We start from the raw sequence: 19,535 nt of genomic DNA on the forward strand, positions 1-19,535 counted from the left end.
ACGAGGAGATGGAGGTACTCCTTAAGAACTGCTCCCTTCCGCAACCCAGTGCCGATAGTCGCATGGCAAGCGATAACCTAACCACTTACGAAGAAGACGAAGAAATCCTTGACTATATCTTCGTAGGGGGTGAAGGAAACCAAGACTTTGAAGATTCAGAAGACGAAGTCTCTGAAAATTCAGAGCATCAAGGAAAAGACTCTGAAGATTCGGAGCACGAAGAATTGGGCGATGAGGACGAAGAGATGCAAGATGCCGATCCGGAACCACAAGAGTATGAGAAGGAGGCTGATCACCTCTATTCCACGATTCTTGATCCGCTTTTGACACCAGCAGCCTCTCCTCCACCGCCAACGGCGCTCCTTGCAGCTGCCTTCTCCTCACTTACTCTTGAAGAGCTCCAAGGTAGTGGGACGCCTCACAGCCCTAGGATGGGGCTTGCTGAGAAGAATCCTAACGCAGGATTTCCTCACAGCCTTAAGATGGGGCTTGCTGAGAAGAATCCTAACGCAGGATTTCCTCACAGCCTTAAGATGGGGCTTGCTGAGAAGAATCCTAACGCAGGATTTCCTCACAGCCTTAAGATGGGGCTTGCTGAGAAGAATCCTAACGCAGGATTTCCTCACAGCCTTAAGATGGGGCTTGCTGAGAAGAATCCTAACGCAGGATTTCCTCACAGCCTTAAGATGGGGCTTGCTGAGAAGAATCCTAACGCAGGATTTCCTCACAGCCTTAAGATGGGGCTTGCTGAGAAGAATCCTAACGCAGGATTTCCTCACAGCCTTAAGATGGGGCTTGCTGAGAAGAATCCTAACGCAGGATTTCCTCACAGCCTTAAGATGGGGCTTGCTGAGAAGAATCCTAACGCAGGATTTCCTCACAGCCTTAAGATGGGGCTTGTTGAGAAGAATCCTAAAGCAGGATTTGGCTGCCTTCCAGAGCCAATTAACAAACCCAGCAAAAATTATTGCACTAACGCGAAGAATATTGCGTGGCAAGCTGCCTTCAACTCTGGACGATACGCCGCAAACGTAGCGAGTCTCGACGGCAAGGCTGTGGATAAACACACCCTGCACAAGGAGCTTACCTACCATCGGCTGTCGCTAAGAAGACATCGTCAAATGGCCCGCAACAAGGCTGCAATGACTGCTACTCCAGCTGAGCAACAAACCTTTCCTATAATCGAACTATCCGCTAATGGTAGATACCATAGGAAAGATCTCCCTCTACCACCACGCAGTTACAAAGAGCTCAAGAAACACCTGCTGGATAAATGGTTTGTAGAAGCTATGGAAGTCCATATGCGAAGCCACCGCGAGATGAAATCCTTCGAAAAATGCCACCGAAGCGTCGCTAAGAAAGCCCATATCCTCGACTGTATGTGGGTATTCACATACAAATTCGACAAACACGGCTACCTTATCAAAGCAAAAGCAAGACTGGTAGTGAGAGGAGATCAACAAGCTAGGACGACGATTGAAAATACCTACGCTTCGACACTCGCCGGCAAATCTTTCCGCACGCTAATGGCAATCGCAGCTCGCTTCGACCTCGAGCTAATCCAGTGGGATGTTGTGAATGCCTTTGTACACGCCGACCTTCCATACGACGTATTCATGAAACTACCGCCTGGATACAGCGAGGAAAACACGATTCTGAAGCTTAAGAAGGCCTTATATGGCCTCAGAGAATCACCTTTGCTATGGCAGAGGAAATTCACGGCAACCCTGCGAGAACTAGGGCTTGTGCCGGTACCCCACGAACCATGCTGTTGGACTAAGGATGGCGTGATCATCTTCTTCTACGTTGACGATATTGTGGTGGCCTACAGGAAGGAAAACGAAGCTATCGCACAATCGGTAACAGCCGCCCTACGCGCACGATATTCCCTACAAGCAGGAGGTCCTTTGCAGTGGTTTCTGGGAGTATCAGTACTTCGTGATAGAGCCAGCCGGACGATATGGCTATCCCAAGCGGATTATATCGACAAGATGAGCCGTTTCGTTGGATCACAACGCCCACGCCGACCAAAAAGAACACCAATGGGCACTACCGAGTTACTACCATACAACGGAAAGGCACCATTCGCTCAGATCTCGGAATACCAACGCAAAACCGGAACAATTTTGTATGCCGCTGTGATCACAAGACCAGACGTTGCTTTTGCTATTTCCCGACTTGCAAGATTCAACCTGAACCCCAGTCCACAACACCAAGAAGCCGCGGATCGTGTGATCGAGTACCTCCTCAGCACAGCCAATTACGCTCTTAAGCTCGGGGGTGAGGATGAAATGGCTACCTGGAGCGATGCCTCTTTTGCCGACAATTCCATCGACCGACGGAGCTCCCAAGGATATGTCATGAAGCTATTCGGAGGAACGATCGGATGGCGCGCCAACAAGCAAGACACGGTAACAACGTCAACTACCGAGGCTGAACTATTAGCTCTCGCTCAGGCAACAAAAGAAGCTATGTTTGCAAATCGACTCGTGAAGGAAATTGGTATAACCCTCGACGATGACGCAATACAGCTCTGGTGCGATAATACCCAGACGATTGGGCTTGTTACGAAGGAAATCGCCACTCTACAAACCAAACTACGGCATGTGGACATTCACAACCATTGGCTTCGTGAAGCAGTCGAAACCGGGCAGATCCGCGTGAACTATACACCTACAAAGCAGATGGTAGCAGACGGACTCACCAAAGCTCTTCCGGAGGCGGATTTTCTACGATTTAGAAACCAGATTGGTGTGGTGGATGCGACTGAAGTGTTGATCACAAGAAGTAAAAGCCTGAGGATTTTGAAGGACGAAGATTTAGAGGCACTAGAAGATGAGTTTCAAGGAGGTGAGGTTGAGGTTGTCTGAATAACCTCTCGTTTGCCTGTTTAAGGAAGTCTTTTCAGCCAATCGCTAGCATGGCCATTGACTGAGGGGGTGTGTTGGATTGGCTATTGTCAGATGGACAAGGGTTGCATGTGGAATAGAGCTCATCCCAGCTGAGCTCTGGTGTGGTCATCCGAGGTGAAAAGAGGCTCAGGGGAGCTGAAATGAAGTGGCCAGTTCAGCTGGTGTGGCTACTTTTGCCACCACCATTGCCACCATTTACAACTATAATAGAGGCCCTCTGGCAGGACCAAAAAGAAGAAGGAGGAGAGATGAATGGAAGAAAGTTGAAGTGCTGAATCCAACACCTCCCTCCTTAGATAGGTCGGTAGGTAATAACTGGGCAGCTCCAAGCCTCTGTCCTGCCGTGACGCGTAAAGCCGTGGCGTGATTTGTGGTTCGTCTTCACTAGTTCGGTGGGGCTAACCGTCGCCCGATGCAGGTGCCAATGTGCGTTTCCGAGGCAGGTGCAACGGCCCCAATAGGCGGACGGTGACAGGGTAAATAATCCTAGCGCGGCCTGTACGCGCTCCCATATTTTCAACACGAACCGCGCCTCTTCCTTCTCCGAGTTTTTTTTTTCAAGCTGGCGAATTAATTAGATGTGGCAGCCAGCCTCCAGCCTCCAGCCTCCAGCCTTCAGCCCTACGACACTGCCTCACAGCTGCATTGCTCCGCATTGGGCGCTCTGATCTCCAGGGACGGCACTTCAAAGACGCGCACACCGCCTAACGCGACCCAATGGCAAACAACCTGCTTCTCGGCGGGGTGGCAGTACTCGCCGCTTTCGTCACCCTCGTCGCCTACGGCCTCCCACTGTTCTTCGCCGAGTACTTTCCCTGGCAGACCATCCGCAAGCAGCGCTATGGCCGGCCGACGCTGGTCACCAAGTCGTACAAGGGCCGGACCGCCCTGATCACGGGCGCCAATGGCGCCTTTGGCTCGCGCTCTGCCAAGATCTTTGCCCATAATGGCATCGACACGCTGGTCCTCGTCGATGTCATGGACTGCGCCGCCATCAAGGCCCAGATCGAGGCAGAGCTTAAGGAGCTGGGCAAACCCATCCCTACCATTCTGATGTGGCAAATCGATATGATGACTTTTGCTGGCTGCCAGGAAGTGGGTAAGAAGGCGCGCGAGTTTAAGAACCTCGACCACGTCTTGTTGACCGCCGGCATCCTCTCCTACAAGCGCCGCGAGTCCCCCGAGGGCTGGGAAACTTGTGAGTTGCTCCTTCTCTGTTTCCCACCGCTTGCTAACCCGTCAATAGCAATCCAAGTCAACTACCTCTCCACGGCGCTCGTGGCCATGCTTCTCCTCCCAGTGCTCAAGGCGTCGCCGGGCAATCCATCGCCGCCTGTGCTGACCTTTGTGACATCCTTCGGCATCTACCCGTCGTCTTACACCCTGTCCATGCCCAAGAAGGGCAACTACCTTAAACACCTGAGCAACAACAAGGACGGCATTCAGCAGGGACATCAGTACGGCCGCTCCAAGGCCCTCCTTCTCTACTTTGCGCGCGAGCTCGCCGCCCGTACCGCCATCGGTCATCTACCCCGCAAGGTCACAATCAACAGCGCCGACCCCGGTACCGCCTGGACCGGCCTGACCGGCCCCAATAACGAAAAGCTGATCCCGCGCCTCATCACAAACTTTGGCGCCAGAGACCCCCAGCTCTGCGCCACGGCCCTCGTCAATGGCGCCTCCGCGGGCGCCGAAAGTAACGGCAAGATTCTGCATGACTTTGACACTGCGCCGTGAGCCCCCCCCCCCTGGTTATAATTGTATTGGCTGGCCGAGCTTCTCGCTGACGATATTGACAGATATGCGCCATTCATGGAGCGAAAGAGCGGACTCTTGGCGCAGCTGCGTGTCTGGGAGGAGACGAGGAGCGAGTTTGAGACCAAAGTCCCAGAGACCAAGGCCGTCTTTGACTTGCTGGGTGCCGAATAGGCGTCGTACGTCAGGCTCTATTAGTTAAGAACCCATACTTGTGCCGTGACAATGTTTCGGGAGTGTAATCAGTAATTAGGCGATCGATTTGCTGTTAATGGAATCGGTCTAAGGTATATGTTGGAATGTGGGCCTCAAAGAAGCCAGGCAGAGGATTTGCAGCCTACTTCGCGGCCTACTTCGCCACCTATTTCGCCACCACAATAGCAGTATAAAAAGGGGGCTTTCTGGTACTGCCAGAAAGGGAGAGGAAGAATATATACAGAACAATCCATCACTTGAACCACCAGTTTTCGGCGTACCTGTTTCCAGTACCGGTACCCTGGTGAATCCAACAATATAATTAGCAAAGGTTCTTATTGCAAATCCAACCTAAGATTTCCGGCTTGTCTCTTTGTAGTGTTGTTTGTGATATTTTTGAACCAATTGGCTGTGCGGCATGCTAACACTGACTCGAATAAGAGCCTGCTGGCAACAAACTAAAACCGGGCAAGATATGTTACAGGTAAAAGCGCCAGGCCTTGCTGTCTTCTTAGTCATTCTATCTTATAACCCTCAGCTGTTGGGCTTCTTTCAGCCAAATCGCTCGATTGGAGGGCGACATGTGGCCGTGAATAACAAGACTGACAGCGTATCCCCTTTCTCTTTCGAGGGCCAACAATTAGCAAGACCAAAGCCACGCCAGCCGATGCCCTAGCAGCAACTCAGTAGCTGCTGCTGCCCCCGAAGGGCCAGCAACAGCACACCACAACGAGCCAACTACAGCCGCAGCAACAGCACCCAGCAGCAACAGCACCCAGCAGCAACAGCACCCAGCAGCAACAGCACCCAGCAGCAACAGCACCCAGCAGCAACAGCACCCAGCAGCAACAGCATCCAGCAGCAACAGCACCCAGCAGCAAGCCCGCAGCAACAGCAGCAAGTCGGCAGCAACTCGACACGCCAGTATCAGCCCAACCAACTCACTAGCAACCACTGCCCGAGCAATGGCTAGCAACAGGCAGGCAGCGGCAACGCAGGCAGCGGCAACGCAGGCAGCAGCAACGCAGGCAGCAGCAACGCAGGCAGCGGCAACCAGCAGCAACAGCAGCCAACAGCAACAGCCCAGCAACAACCCAGCAGCAGCATCCCAGCAAACCCCGGCAGCAGAACAGCAGCAGCAGCCCAGCAACAACCCCAGCAGCAGAACAGCAGCAGCCTAGCAACAATCCAGCAGCAATCCAAATCCCTCCTCATATCTCTCTCCGGCATGAACACCGGGTTGGCCGGGCTTCCCTTTAGAGCAGAAAGGCCGAGCCTCTTTTTGTTCTTACCGGTAAGCCGCCGTCCGACTCGGTTGACGAGAATCCTCTCGACGGCGTAGCACGGCAGTAAGTGCGTTGCTCAGGGCCACCGCGACGTTTAACGGCCTGAAAATCGGGGGATCAGAAGGTAAGGGTGTAGTGATAAAGGCCTCGATGGCGAGAGATTGCGTAACGGACGTCTCTAGATAGTGGGGGCTGATATGGCTCGAAAGTGCGAGATTCGTTGCTAATCTCACGCTGCTGGAACTTTATGTCGTAACGCTTCACTCCTAGCTGATCGTGAGTTTAGATTGTGACGGCCTGCTGTATGACTTAAAATTATAAATCTGTCTGCAGGCGACAGGGTTTTCGGGGAGAAATTATCTGCGGCAACTGATGCGAGCACCACGTTCCGCTCCATGGTCTCTCCATTACGGGCGTAAATTCTGAGAGGGATCGGGTCCTGGGTTCTTCGGCGGGTGGAATCACGTCGCCGACCGTCTTCCGTATGGGGGATCTCGCGGTAAGAAATCGCTGGAGTGTATCTTTTTGTTTGGAAAGGGCGGACGGCTGGAATGATGCTACTAGTTTTTGTATGTGTTCCAGGGTCGGTATTGTCCTCGTGTCGCGCGGCGAATGAAAGAAAGAAAGAAAGAAAGAAAGAAAGAAAGAAGAAAGAGGGAATTAGAGCAGCGTAATGAGATACGTTCTTATTAGATTTAGGTGTAGCTGAATTAATAACAATAGAAATAACAACAGCGACGGCAGCAGCAGCAACTACTACGGCTACTATCCTTAGTAACCAGGACTAGAACAGCTTCCAGAACAGTGTAACGGGACAGCGAAAGTGGACTAACTGTATATTCCCGTACGCGTTCTTCGCGGGCATGGTGAGGTTTCTTCGAGGGTCGCGAAGTCGGGACTTTATTCGCTGTCTGCTGCTTTATACTGGAGATCTGGCGGCGTTGTCTTGGGGTTCTAATTGGTAGGCAACGGTACTCATATTGGCTGTAGGCTGCGGTAGCTATAAGGTAGGCTCGTCCAGCACATGATATCATACCCAAGTTGCGTACCGACCTAATTAACCGACCTGGTGGTTTTTCATGCTGTTGATTGATTAGATACCAAGCTGTTTTATTAGTTTTATTACTCGGTAGGTATGTAATTGGCTGTAGTTTTACTCTTCTAGCAGTCCAGCCTCCGGCACTTTTAAACGCCACCCTCGCTGGGAGCTTGCATGAGCCGATTCAATACCACGCCTAATCCCTTCCAGCCAGTCTAGTTTCACACTCATTATATTAACCAGCCTTAAAAGCCTTCTTCGACGGGCTCGCCTCTTCACCATCGCCACTACCACCACCAGTAAAATTATTACCCCCAGATGCCTTCTCCTCCTTCTCCTCGCCCCTCCGCAGCGGGTAGCAGTCGGGGCAGCGGAAAACGCCCGTCTTGTATCTGCACTTGACGTACTCGCCTGGCTTTGTGATCTTGACCGTGCAGAAGCTCTTGTCTTGGGCTTTTGCCGTTTTGCACTTGGTGGTAGGGTCTTTCTCCTCTTGGTTGCCGCAGGCCCAGATTGTCGTTATTTTCTTGCACATTTTTGTGGGGTTGGGAGGTTGAGGATGGGGTGGTTATGAGCGAGATAGGGTTGTAATGGTTTGTCACGAGCTTTGGTGAAGGTGCTTTTGTGATGTTATTGACTTTTCGTCTGTCTGGGGTGGTGACTGGTGGTTGTTTAAATCGTATTTGATGTCAAGAAGATACGGGAAATTGTGCATTTATATCGCTTGAGTTTCCGAGCTCGCACGACTATCATCACATTGGTTGAGGGTTGAACATCTGCTGAGCTGTTGACGTGATTATCCCGAATAAATTCAGAGGTCTGAAAAGAACGGTATGGAATGGGTTGTCCTCTCTAAAACTACAGGCCGAAGGCCACCAGCTATGAAGCGCGATTCTAGGTGTGGGGTATACCCTGACCCTAAAGATAGTCCTGTAGTGGTGCTTTTAGGTCTGGAGACATACTTTGGTACTAGGTAGTTGAGCTGCATGTTTCGGGTGGCGCCCATTTGGCTGCAAACTGTATCTGTTGGAATGACGCGCTAGTCAGCCACTGAGGGTCATCCACGAAGGTGGCTGTGGTGGCGCAGGGCCACAGATTTTATATAAGTGGCCTACGGCCACTTCCACCCTCTGTCTTCTAGATACACACAGACATGAACAAATCCACCACTCGAACCATCAGTTTTCGGCGTGCAGTTACGTCCTGTTGCTTCCAGTACCGGTACCTGGTGATTCCAACAGTATCCAAAACACACGGGCAGAATATCGCTAGGGTGGTAGGGTTCTCTGAAGCTAAAACACCACACTTGAGCAACTTGAGCATTTCGAATCGTTGCACGAGCCTCGGCGTTTGTCCTCTTTTAGTCGGCAAAAGTCGTTTCCGGCCTTGAGTGCGTCGGCACATTGTGCGTCCTTCACGATTTTGACCTTGCAGCAGGGCCAGCTTATGATGGTCTTTGTACACATCACAAGATCTCAATGACTAGGTCTGTCGAAGGTGTTTTGTCTAATCAACCCGACCGAAAGATAGGCAGGTATGAAAATAGGAAAGAAAACTGCAATGTTGTTTTTGGCGTGTTTTTGTCGTCACTGGAGATAGTACAGCCCTCAAATACGATCCGAGCTATCTAATTATAACCTGAATGGCCAAAGGAGGGGAGCGGGATTTATAGAATAACGGGCCCTAGGGGCCTTCCGCTTTCATGATCGAAATCATGCCATTCTTGTGGCCACTGAAACTTATGAAGCGGGTGGAGTGCAATCGAACAATTCTGCAATCATATTCTTGAAACATTACCTGGCTGTGGCCTCCTTTGAGGTTGTGCGTCGATATGTAGGCTTTTGAGCTAGGAGTGGCAGCTTGCTACGTTACCCCTAATTTTTTGTAATCGTATCACCTTGGGACGAACCAGAAGAGCAGTCGCTACAAACATGGCACCAGCGCTAACACCCGGCTCTCTGTGTTTCCGTCACCCTCTTAGTCACGGTTTGGAATGACGTATAGTATCGTTTGGTGTGATGAACACATTACTAGAAATTGGTTCGTACGTTACCTGGGCTATCTAGAGGCCGTTTAACTTACACCTGTTTATCCTTTGAGCGGCATGCAAACTACATGACCATGGACCGGGTGCTGTCGCGCGCGCCTGTGTTAGTTACCTAAGCAAAGTACACGACGCCCCAGGAGGCGGTTTCCGTCTAGGAGCTGAGCGAGCCCGACTCGAAGTTGCCGTTCTTGATGATTGAGGCGGGGCAGGCCGGCGCCGTGGCGGCGGCTGTTATGGTCTTCGTATCGGTCTGAGTTTGCGTCTGGGTCTGTGTTTGTGTCTCCGTCTGCACCTGTGTCTGAGTCTGCGTCCCGATTTGAAGCTGAGTCTGAGTCTGAGTTTCGGTCTGAATCTTGGTCTGAATCAAGCCTACCTAATAGAGAACACGGCTGCGAGCCAAAGAACATCGGTTACGATCAATGACCACACTCAACCCTCGGCGACATACTCAGAATTCATTTAATGCATTAGTGGAGTGGAGATAGAAACGCGAAGGTAACCCAGCTCTAACGAACCCGGAGAAGCTATAGAGTACAACCAATTGGGTACTAAACATCGAGGAGAGGAGAGCGCATTCGTGGCCATGTCACCAACCGTATACCACTGGCACATAATCATTTCGAACAAAAGCGGCAGTGTCACCAAAAAAGCCCCAACTCAAGGCCGGATCCTGTTCCGATGCTGCCAGGCCAGCTACTTATAGTTCTTCGAGTTCATATCATACCCGCGGCTGTCGGTCAGGCGCACAAACACGTCCGGGAGGACCTCGAAGATCATGGGCCGGACCTCGAGGGTCTTGTGGACGAACTTCATGTCCATGAATCAGCTGTCCTAGCGGGCGGTGAACGGCTTCTGGGCGTGAATGACGACAGAGCTAGCCGCTTTTAGCGTGCCGACGCAGCCGGCGCACTTCTCGGCGAAGTAGTCCGGGTTACGCGCGTAGACGTGCACAGAACGGAGCAGCAGCGGGTACGGCGCGTAGTCGTCGTCGGGCATGACGCGATCTGGTATGTGCACCGTGTCGACGCCAAAGGCCTCCCACGTGTACCGTACGACCAGTCGTCCTCGGGGAGTGGCGCGCCAAAGGCCGCGAAGTAGTGGTACTCGTCCGACGCCAGCAGGGTCCGCGCCTCGCGGCAGGCGTGCAGCGCGCCGGGAATCGGCGTCGGGGATCGGCGTCGGCGAGTACAGGTACGGGTGCTCGGTGTATTCGTCGCGCCGATGGAGCACGACGTCGTGCGGATCCATGGCGCATTCCCTTGAAAGTTGAATTTAGCACGTTTATCGGAGCGCGAAATGTAAGTATGTGCTACACCTGAAAGACGCCTCTTTACTAGATGGCGTTGCGCAGCTCTGGCGGGAACGGGTAGAACGTTTTCGGTCTCACTGCTTCTTCTGGCGGCGGTGCCACCGTCCAGAATTTGATATAGACGTGGCGACCCAACAAGGAAATCGCCCCACAACGAAATCTCTGCCCCTGTCATCTAATTTCCCGGCCTTCAACTTCTACACAACACAACTTCATCAATTCTAGTCCGAATAGCTTCAAAATACAATATGTCAGACCGCTGAGAGCAGCTCATTCAAGCTGCAATACTTGCAGTTGAGCAGGGCGCCTCACAGAAAGACGCGGCCAAGTTATACGGCATCCCTGCTTCCACCCTCTGCAAACGCATCCACGGGGCGGAAAGTCGTGCCCAAAGTAAACAAACCGAAAGAAATCTCTCCAATGCACAGGAAAGCTTCCTAGCCGACTGGTGCCTCAATGAGGAAGCTGTAGGGCGCGCTCCTAGCCGTCGTCAAGTGCAGAGATTCGCTCAAGCTATACTGAATGAGGCCGGCACGACGAAGACCGTTGGGGAGCGGTATGTAGACCGCTTTCTACGCCGCAACCCGGCGGTAAAGATGAAGAATTCAACCTTGTTGGAATCCTCTCGCGTGCGCGGTTCAACTCGTGAAGCTTTCGAGGACTTCTTCAAGCGACTAGCCTTCCAAATCGAGGATAAAAAGGTTATCCCGGCCAACATAGCCAATATGGATGAACACGGTATGCAGGAGCTCGAGACCCGGGCCGGAAAGGTCATAGGAAGCTCCCTGACGAATCGAACTTACGTTCAAAGCTCTGATGTAACAACCTGGGTCTCAGTCATCGAATGCGGCACTACTGAGGGCATCCGTTTGAAGCCTGTGATCATATTTACCGGGGCCAGTCTTCAAGGACAACACTTTCCCGATAACCTCGAGCTGGAGGCTGAATTCCCGGAATGGAAGTACGATTACTCAATTACCGGTTAGAGCAACGCCCAGATCGCGATAAAATGGCTCAAAGAGGTCTACTTGATCCAAACCAGGCCCCAAAGGCTGGGGGATTGGCGTATATTGATCCTTGATGAGCATTCGAGCCATATGAACGAAGACTTCATGTTGTTGGCCTTCCAACATAAGGTCCAGCTTGTCTTTTTACCCTCACATACATCGCACAAGTCCCAGCCTCTCGACCGCTCGGTATTTTCACCCTTGAAGAACTACTTCAGGCAAAAAACCAAGGCCCTAGCCAGCTTTACATCGTCAGCTCCTATCAACAAGGTTCGGTTTCTTTTCTGCTATAGAGATGCCTCGGCACGGGGCATGAGCGCCCGTAACATCATCTCGGGCTTCCGGAAGACCGGAATTTGGCCTCTCAACCCGGCTTATTTACTTGATGACCCGGAGGCAGTCAAGGACAACGAGGCACTCCCGGCCCGGCCTACAACGCCGCCAACGACGGCCCCGAATGACGATAACAAGCTCTTCAAAACACCGCACGGCAGTCAGGACATCAAGAAGTACCAGAACGGTATTCGGAATGCCCTCAGTCCGGCCAGCCGGCGTGTGCGGGCTTTGTTTACTAAGGTCGGGAGGTCCCTGGATCTGAAGAATGCAGAGATCGCGTCTTTGAAGGCACAAATTACGCATCTCACGACCGAATTAGAGGCTTCAAAGCCTCGCACGCGTAAAAGGGTATATGAAGATGGAAATGAGCGATTTTCACGCATTGAGGACATCGCCAAGGCACAAAAAGCTAGTCAAATGCCCCCTAAGCGGAAAAGAGTGGCCTAGGCAGGAAGTCAGCCACATGCGGTCAAAGAAGCCCGGGAAATAATCGCCCGTGGGCTTAAGCAATATATACAGGCCGAAGAAGAGGATTGAGGACTTTTTTGCTAGTTATTTTGTATAGAAATGGATCATTTGCGCCTGTAATGTGGACGTGGGCATGGTGTGGGGCAACTGCCCTGGTTGGAGGCAGGGCGCAATGGGTGAGATGACAGAATGTCAGACATGAGTAAGAGTTTCAGTTTGTGGGCTCCCGCGTTTCCGAGAGCCGATTCTCCCGTAATTACCCCGTACCACTGTATCGGGACGGAACGTCTGACGCCCAGAAACGGCTAGCGCTTTGTCGTCCCGGCCATATTTCCGACACCGTCTCACGTGATGAACCAGAGGCAGAGACATGAAGGGATTCGCCAATTAAGACAAGCTGGAAAAGGGAAATTGAGGATCATATTCTGGCAATTATTGTTAGCTAGGCCCGTATTGGCGACTTCGAAGGGTTAAGATGGCAAGAACTCGGTCCACTGATATGATTTGACGAGTGCATGGGTTTTGTGTGGCAATGCCCGACACGAGTCAACCACGGGAACTTGGAGAGATGCTTGGATGTGGGCAAGGAAATAGGCTTAAGGTTGGAATTCAACCTGCACTCCATAAATCGACTCAAAAGGGCTAGTAATCTCCTTCGCTGAACAGTTCCTTTAAAATAGAAACTGTGCTCTCTTATTTAGACTGACAGGTCGTCCCATTTGGCTCAGCGTTGATGCCAAGACGCGATTGTGCCACCATAATTATTGGGGGTTTCCAGCGCCCCGCGCTCTGCCGTGTGCCAAGTTTTCAGCTGGCATCTGCAAGGTTCAACGCACAGGCTTCATTCTCCTGTAATTCGATCCTTTGCGTGTTGGACGCCAGGTAGCATCTGGGAAACGTGGCGGTGCAAGGGCAACCCGAGCCTGTGGATCAGCAAATTGCTGCAAGATTGTCGTCTGTAACATACTAGTTTAGTCGACGTCAAACCGTGAATACATACCCTAACTCAATGACAATGGGAAATTACCGCAACGCCCGGCCCGACCCACTCGGCCTCTCAAGCAAGCTGTGAAAGATCAGCGTGGAATTGGCTGCGTAATGTCAAGTGTGTAGCCTCGCGCCTTCTGTTATGGAAGGATGATGACGACGCACTGATGAACGACACCAACGGTGGCACGACTGCTGTCCAGTCCGTTTTGGGGCATCTCGGGGAAGGCACGGACTCCTTTAAGTTTGATCATGGCAATTTGGAGGAAGGAGCGAAATTCTAGTGGAGCTTCCAGGTCAGCCCTACGGAAGGAAGCACCTGCAGGCGGAGGGGAAGGAGCTTCCTGAAAATGGCATTTCAGCAGGGTTTAGGCTCATTATCGTCCATGGCCATTGGCCTGACACGACCTGCCGAGATCTTACAGGATTCGACCCGTGCATGACTGAGGCCATGGCACAGGCAACAGGGCAGATGTGATTCGCCAATGGCGAATCTTCCAATGTGTCGTCCGTCCGAAAATATCGCCGTTAATTATGAGGCCTAATGACATGGTGACATTCCCGGCACCGGACTCGGAGACACAAAGGCTACCGCTCTAGCCCACCTTATCTATCATGTCTTCCATTCCATCCCACCGGCCGAGATAACCGTTGCATGATTCACCACCCTCTACCGGCTGAAGACAACATGATCAGCAGCCACAGCCAGCAAAGGCTCCAACTCACCGTCACACGGAACCGCGAGCGGCGGTCGTGCTGCGAATGTCGGCGTCGGAAGCTGAAATGCGACCGCGGCTTGCCGTGCGGCAGCTGCGTTCGTAGATCAGATGCCGGATCCTGCACCTACCAGCAATTCGCCGCCGAACTCGATGACGGTAACCACGGGCGCCATGCACAGTCCGAAGCACGCCTGAAGCGTCTGGAGCAGCTCATTATGCGCCTCGCCGCCCAGGCTGGGGCACCCACTCCCCATTCGATCGAGCTATGCCCATCAGCACCTCTCCCGGGAGAACAGAGCACCGGCTCCGCCTCCAGCAGCCGCACGTCGAATCGCGAGCTGCCAACCGAGAGTGCACCTGAAAGAGCCGAAGACGAGCCTATCTACAGCGGCTCTACGCATTGGTCGGCCATGCTCGAAGACATACAGCAGCTCCGTTGCTCGACTGCACAGCTGAACCGTTCGCCGAGCCCGAACTACCCTACGGTAGAGCCGGGCGATAGAAATAGCAGCATCATCAGCATGCTCTTCCGCCCCTCGACCACAGCGTCTCTCGAGGGTGTCCTGACCTTTTACTTGCCCCCGCGCCAGGATGTCGACCGCCTCATCTCTGCGTATTTCCGGTCCAAAACCATTAGCGCACCCTTTATCCACGGGGGGCAGTTTCGGAGACAATACGAGGCCTTTTGGCAGAACCAGACCGCAACTCCACCCCTGTGGATTGCTATACTGTTCTCCATCTGCCATATCTCTGCCAATACGCTCGTCGTTGGCAAAGGGGCCCTGAACGGCGACAGCCGATTTGCCGTCGCTGCAGCCCACTGCCTGGTTCTTGGAGAATACTTCCGCCCGAAGCGTTTTGCTGTCGAGGGCCTCCTGATTTTTTGCCAAGCGCAATCCCTCACCAGCGTCTCGGCACCCCCTGACATTGGCGTCCTCGCGGGGCTTCTCATGCGCATCGCCACGAGCATGGGATACCACCGCGACCCGACCGCCCTGCCATTGTCGTTCTCGCCGTTCGAGACGGAACTGCGTCGCCGCACGTGGTCCATGTGCATGCAACTCGACCTGCTGATCGCGTTCCACCTCGGCGTGCCTAGCAGCCTCCAGTTCCCGACCTGGGACACGAAGGCGCCGAGCAACCTGATGGCGTCCGACTTTGACGAGAACATGGCCATCTGGCCCACGTCCCGGCCTGACTCGGAGGTCACCGAGGTCCTCTTTTACATTGCCAAGCACAAGATAATCGTCGTCTTCGAGAAGATCTTGCGACACACGCTCGATGCCCAGCTGGAAAACCCCGTAGCGCGCGAAAGAACCGTCAACGAGCTCGACGCCGAGCTGCGGGCTGTCTACGGCGCCATTCCCAACATCCTCATCCCGATCCCCATGACCAACTCGGTCGTGGACCCGTCGTCGCTCATCGCCACGCGCCTCTGCCTGTCCTTCATCTACCGGAAATGCCTCGCCGCTCTGCACCGTCCGTACGTGCTGCAGCGCCGGCCCGCGAGCATCCTCGCCTGCTACAATGCGTCGCTGGGCCTGGTCAGAGACTTTGCCGACGCGTGCGACGAATTCTTGTCGGGAGGGCAGGCCGAGGCGGAGCGCTGGTTCATCAGCAGCATCAACTGGCAAGACTACCTGTTTGGTGCGACGGCGCTGTGTCTCGTCCTCTGCGTCGCCGCCGAGAGCGGCGCCCAGTTTGGCGTCGATGTCGCGGCGTCTCTTGCCGCGCTCGGGAGGGCGCGGTATATCTGCAACGAACGGCCGCTGTTGAAGCAGGACAGCGCTACGAGGCGGGTGCTCGCGCTTGCCGATGCCACTGCTCGGCGGTTCGGACATGAAGGCCGCGCTGGGCTAGGTCAGCTGCCGAGTTCAGTATCGAGTGTGGGAGGTCTGGAAGGCGGAATGCCTCATAACAACTTCCAGTATGATGAGGCAAACGAGATGGCCTGGCATGAAGAGGGATCGTGCCGTAATGTTAGTTTGGATGCCTCGTCTTGGGCATATTTGGAACAGTTCTTGGATCTGTCTAATGTCGAGATGATGGACAGTATATTTTGATCTAGAGAACTCTGGTACGTACTCGCTTCAACTAGTCTAATACTTAATTTTGATTGCTCGTATTAAACACGCAGATTCTTGCGTAACCATCCATGAGTCATTTGATAAGCCTCAACTCAAGTGCTGATGGAGCCTCGTTCTCACACACTTCAATGCTCCTCGTCGATTATCAAATTCACTCTAATGAACGTCTACCGAGATCTCCGAGAACAGCCAGCGGCTGCGCGGCAGACTTACAGACAGCCATGTGCATGTGGCGTGTGCTGATTGGGGCCGCCAACGAAAGTCCGAGGCGACCAATGGGCTCTGCTTGCCAGGCACCCCCTGCTACGGCACTAAGTGGCATTGCGGCATTGACGGGACATGGTCCGTCCTGAAGGAAGCATGACCGAGACGTGGGCTACGGGCACGGAACTCCATCGGCCCCACTCCGAGCTGACGGACTTGTCGGCCGAGAGGTGCGAATGCGGAAAGCGCTGAGATACTTCTTTGGCGGTGACGTAACACTTCCGTGTGTCTAATATCCACAGCAACCGACAGCATGAGCAACGGCAACGTGGTTGTCATCACGGGCGCCAACGCCGGCCTCGGCTACCAGGTCGTTCGCGCCCTCTGCGCTGCCCACGAGCCGGGCGACATTATCCTGAGCGGCCAGTCGCTAGAGAGGGCACAGAGTGCCGCCGCCGACGTCCTCGCCGAGTTCTCTTCCACGCCTCAACGGGTCTGGCCGTTGCGTCTCGACATTACAGACGACGCCAGCATCGAGGCCGCCTTTGCCCAGGTGCAGTCCCAGTTCGGCCAACACTCAACCCAGGTACACACGCATTGGAAAGTTCCAGGATGTTTTGACGTCAGAACGAACACTCTTTGTCAATATTTGGAGGATTCCTGATTTACTACGGTCCAGATTCACTGCACAGCACCACCGCCGTGTGGTTGACATATTAGCCGTTTATTGCTCCGTCGCCACCCACACGTCATCTGCGGCCTCGCTGCACCTGCCCTCGCGTGCCTGGCAGACCGTCGCAGTGCCTGGCTAAATACAGCAACGTAATTAACACCTGCACCCTGCCGTGCGCCGTGCGCGGGGTCCATAGCCCTGTTTCCAGGTTCTGCACTCCAATAACTAACACGCGCTCCATGCGCGGCTCGGTGATCTTCAAGCCAGTCAATAGTTACATCAGTCCGGATTGTCATATCAGGGCTAAACCTTGGCCAGGGTCCACACCATACCAGCGGCCTGGTATACCTGATACGTCCCAAGAAGCGCGGTCGTTGCAGCGACTAGCTTAGTCCCATGTGGCATCGTGCAGCGTGCCTGCGGTGACGAAGGGCTCGGTCAGGGATCATCTCCGAGTATTGCCTCGCACCTAGGTTGACATCATGAACCGCCCGAGAATAGGTCGGACATTTTCGAGGCTGGAAACCTGGAAACCCCCTCTTCTGTTTAGAATTTGAACCCAGGTTCTGGCTGACGATGGTCAAATCCAGGCTCACCTCCCCGTCTATAAAAGGACCTCTGATGTCCAACTCTACCTGGCTTGACTTGACTCTACCATCACCAAGCCAGCCAGCGTCTAATCCCAACCCAATAACATCCAACACAAACCGACTACCTCTCGCTTTCCACCAAGCCCCAATATCTCTGTAATAAATAATCCCCATTTCAACTGCCACCATGAAGCTTCTCTTGACCAGCATCTTCCTCGTCGGCCTCGCCGCCGTGACCGTCTGCGCCATCCCCGTGGCAGTCGGCGTGCACTCCACGGCTTCTGCCGCGGCCATTGACGACGCCGCAGCCAAGCTCGACGCCCTGACGCAAAGGGTCGAGGGGCTGAGTGCTTCTATCAGTGCGTTGCCCGTCTATCTCTGCCCTTGGCCCTCTTCACCCTGAACCCAACCATCCCTCATCTCACCTCATCTCATAGGGGGCTAGCTAACCGCAACAGACCACACCGTCGCGTCCATGCCCGCCGCGACCGACACCGACAAGGACAAGGTCGCGCAGGCCGTGGCGCCGCAGCTGCAGCAGCTCGAGGCGGCGCTGAAGGAGACAACGGACCTGATCAAGAGCAACGGCAAGCGCCGCGATGTTGCCAATGTGCAAAGTGCTGCCTGCTCCGACTCGTGCCTGACGGGGAAGGCCAGCGGGCTCGTGACCATGATTACCGGCACCGTGTCCGGGCTGGTCGGGTGTCTTGGTGTTTGTACGTTCTTTCCTAATTAGTCACTGCTTGTATTGTTTACCATACCATGCACGGTGGTGGGATGGGACTTGAGTGCTGACTTTGATGTTGTGACAAAAGCCCGCGTCACGACGCTCATTGGCCCCGTGCTCGGCGCCCTCAACGGCCTGCTCACCTGCCTCGACGGCCTCGTTTCGGGGCTGCTGGCGACTGTTACCGGCCTCCTGTCGAATCTCCTCGGCGGCCTCGGGCTCGGTAGTCTGCTGAGTGGCCTGCTCGGTGGGTTGCTTGGTGGTCTGCTTGGTGGTGGTGGTGGGCTCGGCGGGCTTCTGGGCGGGCTGAGTGAGGGTCCTGCTCAGGCTTAGGTGGCTTTGGTTCGAGGTGTTGTTGCTTGATGTTTTATGATTGGTGGTTATGATTTATGTGGTTTTTGGAATGGCAGTAGTACGAGTAATCTTTAATCTGTAATTGATTGCATTATTGTAATTCCGTATCATCGCTGTGTGATGTCGTTTGTTGATTCGATTCATGTTGCAGTAAAGGCGTGTTAGAAAGCAACCTAAATGGCTACCCTTTTTGATTCTTTAGGGACCCCCAAGGAGAACCTTATAAGTCATTGGTAGAAGTACATAGGCACCCTACGATAGCGTAGAATGGCCGGAACCGTCACACTTAGAAAACGCGTCTTTAATACTGTTAAATATTTTAACTACTCTAACATTATTGACCCGGGCGACCGAGGTATAAGTAGTTCGCGATCTCATAGGACAAAATTAGGCTCCAAGTATCTCAATTTTTAGCAGGTGCTAAAGACCTAAATATAGGTGCGATGAAAAAGTAGGTAGGTGCGTGGATTAAAGCTCCTAATCAAGGTCACGATATCGGCGGCGCCTACTCTTTATGAATTCCATAGGTAATCTTACCAATCTATACGATTCTTTTTATAAGTTGTGATTATTATCTCTTCCTGAACCAAGCCGGGACTGATAATTTACGAGCAAACTCCTGTCTTGCTGAACCCCTCTTCTTTCACCTACGATAGCGAGTGTAATGACTGGCTCTCTTCATTGAACCGACTGATCGATTTAACCAGTTATCTTAAATCTATGTTTAACATACTTGGGTAACTAACCTCTATCTAGACTACCGAAATTTCTGCGGGATTAGGCCTACACAAGCGAAGCGCGATATCTACCTGACAAGATAGGAATAAAATAAAGGACGAA

The 19,535-nt window shown here is 53.2% G+C and overlaps 5 protein-coding genes across 5 annotated transcripts; 4 read left to right on the plus strand and 1 right to left on the minus strand.

Annotated features, from left to right (window-relative positions):
- Positions 1-3,169: 3,169 nt before the first annotated feature.
- B0T26DRAFT_682593 (uncharacterized protein) lies at positions 3,170-5,081 on the plus strand. The gene is made up of 3 exons (XM_060440752.1): positions 3,170-4,110; positions 4,159-4,645; positions 4,712-5,081. The coding sequence occupies exons 1-3, from the start codon at positions 3,630-3,632 to the stop codon at positions 4,839-4,841; spliced, it is 1,098 nt and encodes a 365-aa protein (XP_060301884.1). The 5' UTR covers positions 3,170-3,629; the 3' UTR covers positions 4,842-5,081.
- Positions 5,082-9,927: 4,846 nt separating this feature from the next.
- B0T26DRAFT_745103 (uncharacterized protein) lies at positions 9,928-10,482 on the minus strand (the record flags this gene model as incomplete). Its single annotated transcript, XM_060444511.1, has 2 exons — positions 9,928-10,041; positions 10,105-10,482. The coding sequence occupies 2 exons, from the start codon at positions 10,480-10,482 to the stop codon at positions 9,928-9,930; spliced, it is 492 nt and encodes a 163-aa protein (XP_060301885.1).
- A 3,562-nt stretch (positions 10,483-14,044) lies between these two features.
- B0T26DRAFT_622480 (uncharacterized protein) lies at positions 14,045-15,733 on the plus strand (the record flags this gene model as incomplete). The annotated part of the gene is made up of 1 exon (XM_060436099.1): positions 14,045-15,733. A coding segment is annotated over one exon (1,689 nt), but the record flags the coding sequence as incomplete, so codon positions are not given.
- Positions 15,734-16,679: 946 nt separating this feature from the next.
- On the plus strand, positions 16,680-16,919 carry B0T26DRAFT_598121 (uncharacterized protein; the record flags this gene model as incomplete). The annotated part of the gene is made up of 1 exon (XM_060435664.1): positions 16,680-16,919. A coding segment is annotated over one exon (240 nt), but the record flags the coding sequence as incomplete, so codon positions are not given.
- Positions 16,920-17,801: 882 nt separating this feature from the next.
- Positions 17,802-18,674, plus strand: B0T26DRAFT_745107 (uncharacterized protein; the record flags this gene model as incomplete). Its single annotated transcript, XM_060444512.1, has 3 exons — positions 17,802-17,973; positions 18,073-18,330; positions 18,430-18,674. 3 exons carry the CDS (start codon positions 17,802-17,804, stop codon positions 18,672-18,674), a joined length of 675 nt encoding a protein of 224 aa, XP_060301888.1.
- Positions 18,675-19,535: the final 861 nt, after the last annotated feature.

This window comes from Lasiosphaeria miniovina (assembly GCF_030549165.1).
Source record: "Lasiosphaeria miniovina strain SMH2392-1A chromosome Unknown B0T26scaffold_1, whole genome shotgun sequence".
In the NCBI taxonomy this organism is placed as follows: Eukaryota; Fungi; Ascomycota; class Sordariomycetes; order Sordariales; family Lasiosphaeriaceae; genus Lasiosphaeria; species Lasiosphaeria miniovina.